Genomic DNA, 11,702 nt, shown 5'->3' on the forward strand with positions numbered 1-11,702 from the left:
AAAATTTGCAAGAGGATATACAACCAATTTTGATATCAGCTCTTTCCAAACACCAAAGCACCATTATTAAACTTTGTTTTGCAATAAAATAACTTTATTGGGCTTCGGTTAGGGTCCCCTGCCTCCCTGCATCTGGCTCCCCTTTCATTCAACACTGCTCTCATCATGGCGTATGACACAAACAACCATTCACACTCAAAGACACACCAATTTGGGCAATTTGGAATGTCCAAAATACTATGAAAAGGGAGAGCATGCTTGCTCCACATAGGAAGGTCAGAAACCACAACCATCGTGTGTGTGTGTTCAAATGTGTGTATGTATATCAAACATTCAGTTTTAATTTATACTGCATATGTATATACACACACACACATTAACAAGTGAGGAAAATAAACAGTGATGAATGAATTGTGGTATCTATCTATCTATCTATCTATCTATCTATCTATCTATCTATCTAGCTATCTAGCTATCTATCTATCTATCTATCTATCTATCTATCTATCTATCTATCTATCTATCTATCTATCTATCTATCTATCCGACAAGTATCGTTTACTATGCATGGATTAGTCTTACCCAAAACATTGTAACATAGGAATAAATGAAGTACTACTGTCTAATTCTTGATTCTTATAGGCCCACTCATCTCGGGAAAAATGCCTGATGGCCACAGACATAGCCCCTTAAACGTTACATCAATTGCTAATCTCAGAGCATAAATAACGGATGTGTTATTGTTGTGGTTTTTCTAATGACACATCTTATAACATTTCTCGCAAAGTTTATATATATTTATATATATAAACTTTGTATATTTATATATTTATATATATATATATATATATATATATATATATATATATATATATATATATATATATATACATATATATATATATATATATATATATATATAAACTTTGTATATTTATATATATATATATATATATATATATATATATATATATATATATATATATATATATATATATATATATATATATATATATATATATATATATATATATATATATATGGGTTTTTTTCCCAGACGAATTCTATTTTTGTGTAATTTTGAAGGAATTTTGGTGCTATGGAAAAATAAAAGTTGTTGTGAACCAATGACATTATTTTTCTGAATATAATGTACAGTTTATTAAATATCAAAAATACCAGCACGTAGCACGAGTACGTCCGCGCATGCATGATGCCTTCCATTGATTGGTCGTGGCGAAGATTCGGGTGAATGACCTTCTGTGGATTTCCGTTTCCGCTCCTAGTGGATTCGCGCGTAGTTGATCTCAAGATGAAGTGAAAAAGGAAGTTCAGTCACGATCAGTCAAAAGACTTGTTCTTATGAACGAAGCGTTTGGCAACGGTACAGTCGCGCTGACTGTGCTTGGCAGGTTCTCGAGATCGTACTCTGCGTTCTTGATATCGAGAAGCGGTTTATGGCTCGATCCCTGCCGCGGAGTGTCAGAATGGCTTCCGTGAGCGTCAAACTCAGCACCGTGCGAGGTAGGATAAGGGAATTGGATCCCAAAAGACAGTGGTTGTGCCATGACATTGTTTCTGGTAAACTGGTGCGGTAAATGCATTGCTCTTTTTGCAGAAAGCATAAAATGCAGTTGCGGACCTTACGTAACTATAGCTCAGGTTACATCAAAGGAGTCAGCGGTTCGTCGCTCAAGAAAGATGGACTTCGGAAACACGCAACCAGCGAGCAGCACCTCAAAGCACATTCCATAGAATATCCCGTCAACGTTACCGACACACACCTTCAACCCACCATCGTCGGTAAGCTGACTTTGTTGGAATGTGGTGCACGCTCCTCCATGATAACTAACAAGGCGAATGACAAAAATGCTATTTTAAATATGGACAAACTACGTGCGGTCAATATGTTTAGTTAATTAAAACCGATGAATTACTTCATTTTATATTGATTAACTCCTTAGTTCATATGTTTCATTTATTTTCCATAACGCATTTATTAATACAGGCACATGTGTAATACTCTATATGTATGCATTTGTATGTGTATATGTGTGTATGTATATGTTATATACATATGCATAACCCAACAGCAATGTTCGAGTTAAATAAAGTAAAAGCAAAACAAACAAATCTATGGAAGAAAATACAGAATGGTGTGTTTAGTAATTCATTAAACTTTGAAACTGCATTCGTATTTTGGTCTGTACGGTGGCGAACCGGGGCAAATGGCAGTACACTTTTCCCAAAACGGAGGTCCAGTATCCTGCATGTATAAATGTATGTATGAATGTATGGCCAGACAGCGAGGACGCCCTTGTTCACCGGTCCAAGCGGCTGAAGTCATCCAGCTCTACTGAAAGTCCTGATCATTTCTTCCTAGATGTTGAATCAGAAGTTGATAATAAGCTGCGTCAGCGAACTCCATCAATAAAAAAAGAAGAGGAGCAGGGCTTTCAGTCGGTCTTGGACATCCTGATTTCAGGCACGTTGATTGAATGGGGTGAATTCAAGTGTCATGTTTTGAAGAACATGAGCCATTTTGTCAAATCACCTGAAGATGTGTGGAGTCGACTGCACGCGATGTATGATGTTACCTATACCAGGCTCAAACTGCTCATTCAGTGTCTGAGGGTAATACCCCTCTCGAATGCCATGGTTGAGAGGTGTTTCTCAACAGTGAACAAAATGAAGAGTGACTGGAGAGGAGCTCTTATGTGCCTCGAAGCCTTGGTGAGAATAAAAAAGGAAGGGCCGCCTCTTGCCAAATTTGACAGCAGAGACGCTGTCGATGAAGTTTTTCTCAACCCCAAGAATGGCCGATGGTGAAAACTTCTTGCTGTAGTGGTGTTTTATCGTTGGTGTAGAAATAATGATACTTTTCACTCTGTGATGTTTGATATTATTATTTTTTTTTTTAATCTTTTTGCCTGACTGTCATAAGTGTCTTTAGTCTTCAATGTCATTCCAATTTTTGAGTCGCTTGTTCTGTATTGCAAATGATGATAAACAAATAAGTACTTGTAAAAAAAAAAAAGTATTTTATGTGTTAATTTTTAGGTTGACTAAATTAGTTGTTCTCAACCTTTTTGCAATGATTTACTACTACTACTCACTGTGAGTTATTTTTTCAGCCAAGTGCCTCCTAATTAGTGCAAAGCATTTTTGGATTAAAAATAAATATAACTGAAACAAAGTGCTGTGCCATCAGTGATTTATTATACGTTGCAAATATATCTCCAGAACTAAAGATGCGTGCACATTAAACTATCATCATTAAGTGTCGTGCTTAGGGCTCATCATGAGAATTTGTTTTTACAAAGAAACCATTTACTTAATTTAAAATAAAAACAGATATGTTACAAAAATAATGTGTCAAATTAAGTCGAAGATTTGCAAAATTGATCCTTCACAAATTATTTAGAGCCTATATGGCATAACAAATTTATTACAATTTCTGGAATTTGGCCAATTTTTAAGTGGGAGGGCAGCATGTTAAATAAGTTGGACAGAAAATGTCACGTTTTGTGCAGTCTTTCGCATCAACCAGTATTTAGAGAGGTCAATGTGGTTTTATACACGACTTTTGCTCCAAAGTCACATTTCAAGCGTGTAATTGGGCACACTCGCACCTTCAATGCTGAATGTTTCAATGTTTTGTTTTGTTAGCTATTTTGGTCTATTGGCATCATCCCAGATCCATATCATGTAAGATATGTAATTCATAATTACCTACAGTATTTGATTTCAGATTCAGCATCAAATTAATCAAACCAAATGAATCAAATCAAACCAAACAAAACCAAATTTGAACGAACTTCAAATCTGAATTGAACTCTTTATTACTATTCGCATTGTCCTCTTTATTTGAAAGTCTTGAAGCAAAATGCTATTTTGTGACTACTGCATTTTGCCAGAAATAGGTTTCTTCATCGACGTGTGGATTTTTACCATCTCAAAAATAACGAGTCTACAATTACGCCAAATTATGCTACTCGTTTTAAGAAGTTTTTTGGCTGATATTGCAATCAAGAAAAGAAATTTTATGTTTTGTTAAGTATGACAAAAAGACACAGCCTAAGTTACAGTCTGCTTTCGACGTCGAAGAGTTGCTAGGTCCCTTTAATTTAAAATCGCCTACGTCATGATAACGCGAGATCAAACCAGCGGGAAGTGGTTTACGTTTGGAAATGGTCGGTGTCCGGCACATGCGATTTTGAATTCATTTAATTAAAAAAAAATATTGGTGGGCCAGAACTGTTATATTTCCCATGCCTAAATGTTTCATCGAGTCGCCGCTGGATAGACGTTTTTTTTTTCTATTCTATTTATGTTGCAACGCTAGTTTGGTAGCAGCTAGCATACGACTGCTACTTAAACACGAGTTATTTGGAACCATGTTCACTTTTTAATACACTTCATTGGTGACCTCTTAGTTATCAAGTTACTGTGCCGTTTACCTGATCTGTTTTAACCTCTTGTTTCATTTATCTTCGACAGCAGTGGTGTTAACGCTGAGGCTTCGCGAAGCATGTTTCCGCATGGCACAGGACGGAGGAGGGGAGTAGCCTCCAATCCAAGGCGCCCGGCTCCCACTCATTCCCACTTTTACCGGCACGGAGCATTCGATGGGTGAGCCCGACTGAGTGTCCGCAAAAAGTGTTGTGCTGTGGGAACATAGACTTTGTTGTTGTTGTTTCTATCTTTATGGCCAATATTATCACACAAAAAGTTAGGGACGATCAACTTTAGTGCGACGTTTTGGGACAAAATCTAAAATGCTCGTTATTATACATTTACAGTCGAGTCTACTTTGCCTTTTTTTCCCAACGTGTAAATGCCCACGCTCAGTTTTTTACTAGTTATGTACAGTACACTAAAGTTCAGATTTCCACGTCTTGACTCATGGACAGTAACGTTCAGAACAAAACATAACTCATATATGTTTAAAAACTTCATTTATTAAACTATGAGTACCTGGAAGAGGGAGTGGTTCATTTTGATTTGACCTTTAAAGGTACCATGCCGTATTCTGATTTTATGTCTATAGCAAATGACAATATTCATCTGAACGTCTATTTGAAGCATAGTAAAAGCGAACTAATGTTCAATTCTCAGGTGTCGTGGTATCGTGATAAACATGCGAAGAGAGCTGTTCAAATACACATTAAAATAATGGGCAATTTTTTCGCTCAAAGGGTTGTTGTTAATTTTATGTATGCTTTTGCACTCAAAAGTTTGTAGGTCAAGATCACCTTGTAAAGTAGTGCATTTTAGGAACCAGAAAGTAAAGTATTCATAGCTTTTTGTGCGATGTGAACAGTGCTTTGCAAAAGATGAATACTTTTTCAAGGCACTGTATCTTTTATAGCATAACGTGTTTAGGACATTGTGAGCAACAATTGTGCTGGAGTGGATAGTTTGTTTTGACCTCATGTGAAGCAAAAAATTAATTCGAGTGCCCCAATTTTTTCCTCTGAGAGGCCGCAAACTGAACACTTTTAAATGACTAAACATGGTAAAAAGCAAGCTAGGCAGCAATTACACATTGTCTATATAACGTAGTTAAAAACAAAAAATGGCTACGTCAAAGCCTTCAGTTAAAGGTGATGAGGCAAAGTAGAGTAATTTTTGTTCGCACTTGTAACATTTCCTACTTTCAGTTTTGTTTTTTATTTTACTTTTTAAAATAGTCATGTCAAAATGTCTTTTTGGATGGCTGCAAATGGAGCCCGGGCTGCAGTTTGGACACCACTTTTTTAATTGAACATAATAGTACATCTTTTTAACAGCTATGATGTTCCTGCACCTGACAACTTTCCCACTTATGAGTGGAAGCCTTGCCCAACACCCCCTCGTCCGCCTCCTCAGACTATGAGCGACTGGCGCAAGTACGTACGCTTGCCAATAAAATAACAAACAGTATAATGCATTGGGGTGAGGTTAGGCAACTCTGTTCCTAGAGAGCTGCATAATTACATGTTTTAGATGTCTCTCTCTTACTTCACATCCTATTCAAATAATCAGGTCATCAGCAAGCTCACCAGAAGCCTGATAATCTTCATCTGAATCAGGTGTGTTATAGAAGGGAGACATGAAATACATGTAGGATAGCGGCTGTCTTAGACTGGAGTTGCCTACCCCTGCATTAGGGCTTAAAAATCTCACATGCTTTTACAGGAGGAAACATGAGGAGTACGGTTCCCCGCTTGTGAAGCGCCGACGTGGTGATGACTCATTCCCCTCCTCTTCAAGACATCCTGGCATTCGGCACCGTCCTTATAGTCCTGACCAAGAATTGGCGGGCCCTTCAAGATCGTGTTTCGCTGATTCTGATCGCCCTCATGTACCTGCAATTTCACGCAACCCCATGAACATGCATGTCCACGACAGTGAAAAGGTAAACTAAAACAAGGCTGCAGATGATCACACTAAGAGTGTTTTCACATTGTCTAACAGTTGTTGTGCCCCTAGCTAAGTGTTCAAGTAGCTGCACTGTTCGAGTTGTGTCAGCAGCAGCCTTCGGATTTATGTCGAAAAGAGACATGCAGAAGTTGGCTGCAGCAAGACACGCGTGTCTCCAGAAGTATGTCTTAATGACTTTTCCACTCCAGCTTGACGTCATCACAGCTTGGTTTTCCTTTCACAGTGGGGCGGCTGTATTTGACGGGGTCCAGCATGAGTGGTTTTGCCAGTCGGAGCAGCGATGCCGATTTGTGTTTTGTCCTCCATGGAAGAGTATGTCTTTTGACTTTTTAGTCCACCTTTTCTCAGATTAGCTCTCATAATCCTATTTCTTTCCGTTTCAGAAAAGCACAGACCCAATCGCTGTACTCTCTGCCCTTCAAAAGATCTTGAGGTCAATGAGTGAGTACAAAAATTCAGCTTTTGTGGATATGAACAGAACAATCCTACACATTTAATTCCCATTAAATTAGAAAAATATCAATCATCATTTAACCAGTGTTTGTTACAAGGCTACACCGAAGAGAGAATGAAAATTGCATGCTTAACAAAACAAGATAACTGACTAGTATAATGAAACCACATATCCATATACAATCCAATTAGTGTTGAGATCCAATGTGACTGCAGTAGCCACAATCAGTCTATATACAAACTAGCTAAAGCCATCCATCCATCCATTTTCTGGAGCCGCTTATCTTCACAAGGGTAGCAGGCTTGCTGGTGCCTATCCCTGCTGTCTTCGGGCAGTATGAGGGGGACACCCTAAACTGGTTGCCAGCCAATTGCTGAGAAGAATGACCATTCATGCACCCAATCACACTTAAGGACAATTCAGTATGTCCAATTCACCTGCCATGCATGTTTTTGGAGTCTGCGAGGAAGCTGGAGAGAACCCACGCAGGCTAGAGGAGAACATTCAAACTACACACAGGAAGGCCGGAGTCAGATTCAAACTCGGGTCCTTTGAACTGTGAGGCGGACGTGCTATTCACTGCGCCGCCGAGCCAGCCGATTGAGAAACAATGTTAGTATATTAGTAAGGTTGGGCACGTTATATGATTGAGAATTGTGATATGCGACCAGCTCAATCGGGGAAGCTAAAACGATGCATGACTGCAGTCAGTCCAATTCCTTCAAACTTTGATTTGCAAGTTTAACCAAAAAGATTCTGCCAGTAAATGAAAAAAGAAGCAGAAGCAGAAAATTACATTGTGTATTAATTTCCGTGGGAAATGTTTCCTCAATCAATGAACATTACAGATTACAACCAAGTTCAGAGAATCCATCAAGTTCGTACCTTGAGGTTCCACTGTATTTCCCATGTTCCCCGACCACAAGATGGTGCTATTTCCTCGGTGAACATAATGTTTTGAAAAAAGGACTTGTCCAAATCCCGTTTTATTTCTTGTTAGATCCAGTGGAAAATGTGCGGCTGATTAGAGCCAAAGTGCCAATCCTCAGGTTTCAAGAGAGAGGCAGGTAAGGTAGGATCAACACTTGTCATTGACTTTGGGTTTCAGATCAGATCATGTGACAATTTAAGACCGAACCATGTGTGTTGCTCTTTTAAGTAATCTGATGTTTGACCTGAATGTCAACAACATAGTGGGCATCCGAAACACATTCCTCCTCAGGGGTTACGCTAATGGTAAATTGTTCTCCCGATTCATCTGTTGAATAAGTTAGAGGAAGGCTAAATGGAAGTGGTCATGTGACCCTGTGATTCTTTATGTCAAGCCGAGCCCAGGATCCGACCTCTCATCCTCGTAATCAAGAAGTGGGCGCGCCACCATAACATCAACGACGCCAGTCAAGGAACGCTTAGCAGCTACACGCTGGCGCTGATGGTTTTGCACTACCTCCAGAGTCAGTGCACACACATGAAAATTCACCCATTATATCCTCGTTCCAGGTTAAATCATTTCTTGTTTGCTTTTTCAGATCTTCAGAAACCAGTACTCCCATCACTGCAAATGGACTTTCCAGTAAGTCTCAATTTTTGGCTTGTTTACTTGACTGAATTGCATAGATTAATGCAAATCTGTAAAATCCACCATGCTCCTGAAGGATTTCAAATACACTGAAAAAGAAAACGTGACCTTAACTTAAAAAGGTCAAAGATTAAACTTCAACTAATTTGATTATCCTTGAGACAGAGCGGGATACTGCCCTTTTTTCATCAGATACAACATAAATTGATATGTTACACTGTATTTTCTTTAAACTGAAAATAACAACTTTTTTTTTTTTTTTTTTAAGCAATGTTTTGATCCCTCTTTGGAGATTGACATGATACCCGAGGGAGTTGAAAACATTCCCAGCTTCAAGTCACAAAACCAATCATCTCTGGGAATGCTGCTTCTGGGTTTTCTCCAATACTATGCCACAGAATTCAGGTTTTCATCGCAAATGCTTGTGCTTTTGACACGCTTCCGTTTTGTTTTTCTGTCCCAGTCCCTTTGGCGCTTGCCTCGCTTTCTCCTTCTCCCTCTGTTGTCCTTCCTCTTGGCTACGCTCGTGTTTCTGCTTGAATGCCAAGGGCAGGTGTGACCTTTGGCTTCACGCAGCACTAACTTGACATCATGTGACGTGGGCAGTTGGCAACATGGCGCGTAGTAGCAGTGCACAGGCTGCGTTTGACTTAAAAAGGGTTGAAATTAATTCATACGCAACTCTCAAATGTGTATATTTTTTTGTTTGTGCTATACCGATGTGTCCTGGCCTTCACTTTAGTAGACGTGCCATGATTTATTCAGCAGGTGCACTGTTCACCAGGTCTCATATACAGTAAATGCCAACTTTTCTGCCTGGTGAAACAAATGACAGGTGCTACCTCTGTGTATTTTATAATAGGATTACCACAAAATGCAGTACACTGTGCACAGGGCAGATGTGCCTTTGCAATTTATGGTAAAGTTGGAAGAAAATGCTGTGAGCTGCCAGGAGCTACTTTTGTACTCTGTAATGTTTTTTTTTTTTTTCTTTTTCCTTTTTTGGCCTTACATTTCCAAAAGACTTCATTGTCTTGAAAGAACATTTTTACATCATCACTGATTCACCCTCATACCCTCATAGTGGAAACAGATTTTTGGCACATGCAGTATTGTTTTCTTATGCATAATTGAAAAATGTTGTGAATGAAGTGCCATGCAAATCAGACCCCTTTCATTTCCGACCGTCAACCAAAAACAATGAAATGGGCCGCGCCATTAGGTACGGCAGGCAGCCCACTCAAATAAGATCCAACAGAGATATTTAAACGGAGGCTATCGGTGCCATTTGCAAGCAAGTAATGCCCACTCCCGTGTTTCAGCTGGAAGAAGAATGTGATTTCTGTTCGAGCTGGCAAAGCTTTGCCCAGGCACAATCAAGTCAAGTGGAAAGACAAACTTCTATGTGTGGAAGGTAAGCATTTGAAAACGATTGATCAAAAAACATCTTTGTACATTATCTTTGGTTCAAAGCTCCATCTTAGGCCTTTTGTTTGCGGAGCCACTGTTCTCATTGTGAACATTTCTGAATGTTGACTTTATTTCATGATATTCACTTTCAGAACCTTTTGAGAGGAAAAATGTTGCACGGGCAGTCCACAAGGTGGACACATTTAATTACATTAAATCTCAATTTCTTGAGGTAGGAAAGAAAAAGCTCTAATTATAAACAGTTCTAAACAGATGAACGGTTATTATGTTCCTGTTACACTTATCATGCGTCATCTCTCTGCTCAGTCCTGGCAAATGCTACGGAGGGCGATGGACTTAAACTCCATTCTTCCTGTGCAAGAGATCGTTGATGAAGAAACATCTTGGAAATAAGTTCAGAAGGTCATTTCTGCAAACATTTGCCCGCGGTGGTACCAGATCCCTACCCGCACAATGTCCTAATATGCTACAGCTTCATCGGATTTGTTATACTTGTTATAAAGATATGTTCAATTTGTATTTCTCTTCTCGCATTCCCAAGTGTCTTTCTTGTCTCCACTTTTGTATGATAAGGCGTTTTTAAATAAATGTATTGTACAGAGCCACTCAGGTGACATGAGGGGACTTTCCCTCAAAATCTGTGTTCCCTTTCAAAAAGCTTTGTGAGGTACTGTAATCAAAAAACAGGCCTTTTACAAGAGAGCAGAGGTTTTTTTTTTTTGGGGGGGGGGGGGGTCATCCCATTTTACTGTGGTGTATTTTCAGGGGAAATACTTGATCTTTTGCAGCGTCTTTTCTGTCACCCTTTCTCACTATTATCTATTACATAGTTTATAAGTCTAGAATACTTGAAATGTGTTTAAAAATTCCCACTTCCATAAATTAGGTTACAGCCCCTGGGATGTTTTGTCCCATCTGTATTTTTTAATAATAATGTAAACCTGCCAGAGAATTGAAAACTATCACCAAATGCCTTCAATATCTAGTAATCAGTGTAATTTATATGCACAATGTTTATACCTTTTTCCTCAGGTGTTGGAAGATAATGGTGCTCCTGTGTTAAAGTTTCAGAACAATCTACCTGTTTTTTCAGCTTCAAACAGTTGAGATGGTAAAAAGGATTAGATAAGGATTTGTTTTGTTTTTTTATTTAAGGATCTGTGATCTGAAGTTATTTTTTTCTGTTTCGGACTAAACTCAGTGTAAACCCTGTAAATAATAAAGTTAGAATTTGTTGAAACTTGAATTATACTACTTTTTTCCTTTGTTAATGTTCAAAGGTTACAATTTTAGGTATACTCACTTTTTTTTTTTTTAATAGATACTGATCTTGTCTATAGTCACATGGGTAAGAGGACATGAAGTGTTTTCTCTTTCCTCTTCGGGGGCCTTTGCAAAAAAAAGAATTGAGAAGCAGTGGAGTAGGCAAAGGCAGTTACTTTTATTTCATCTTTTCTCCATGTTAGTGAAACTTTAAAACTATGTCAGGGAAAGATAACATGTTAGCGTATGAGAGCTCCTCTTAAGCATTGCCAAGAAGAGCACGGGAGATGAGGGAGTACTGTTTCAGTACGCGGCCTATATTTAACCTAGCAAAGGGGATTTTGATCTTAAAGTTACAAGACTCCAAGCTACAATTCATCAGTACAGATTGATGTCCAAATGTGTGTTTGTCTACGTTGCCAATACCATTTTGTTCAAATGTAGTCAGCGCATTAAAATCTTTGCACCTGACCTAAGACCTAGTGAGATTGATCGCCTTCCCCAACATGTACTCTGCACACCCCCTTTCATTCCCTAGTTTGGTCTATT

General features: G+C 38.7%; 1 protein-coding gene across 3 annotated transcripts; it reads left to right on the forward strand.

Annotated features, from left to right (window-relative positions):
- The first annotated feature begins 1,291 nt into the window (after positions 1 to 1,291).
- On the forward strand, positions 1,292 to 11,136 carry tent2 (terminal nucleotidyltransferase 2). Of its 3 annotated transcripts, XM_088431027.1 has the most exons (16): positions 1,292 to 1,524; positions 1,619 to 1,803; positions 4,501 to 4,632; positions 5,793 to 5,891; positions 6,181 to 6,400; positions 6,475 to 6,586; positions 6,650 to 6,738; positions 6,810 to 6,867; positions 7,881 to 7,947; positions 8,040 to 8,116; positions 8,206 to 8,334; positions 8,410 to 8,453; positions 8,728 to 8,864; positions 9,782 to 9,873; positions 10,022 to 10,101; positions 10,197 to 11,136. In XM_088431027.1, the coding sequence occupies exons 3-16, from the start codon at positions 4,532 to 4,534 to the stop codon at positions 10,281 to 10,283; spliced, it is 1,392 nt and encodes a 463-aa protein (XP_088287153.1). In that variant the 5' UTR covers positions 1,292 to 1,524; positions 1,619 to 1,803; positions 4,501 to 4,531; the 3' UTR covers positions 10,284 to 11,136. The 3 variants fall into 3 exon arrangements, with proteins under 3 accessions (XP_088287153.1, XP_088287162.1, XP_088287144.1); XM_088431036.1 differs by having other exon boundaries at positions 1,292 to 1,803; XM_088431018.1 differs by lacking the exons at positions 1,292 to 1,524; positions 1,619 to 1,803 and adding an exon at positions 4,104 to 4,193.
- Positions 11,137 to 11,702: the final 566 nt, after the last annotated feature.

Source organism: Hippichthys cyanospilos, chromosome 1, assembly GCF_059441005.1.
Source record: "Hippichthys cyanospilos isolate Australia breed blue-spotted pipefish chromosome 1, RoL_Hcya_1.0, whole genome shotgun sequence".
Classification (NCBI taxonomy): domain Eukaryota; kingdom Metazoa; phylum Chordata; class Actinopteri; order Syngnathiformes; family Syngnathidae; genus Hippichthys; species Hippichthys cyanospilos.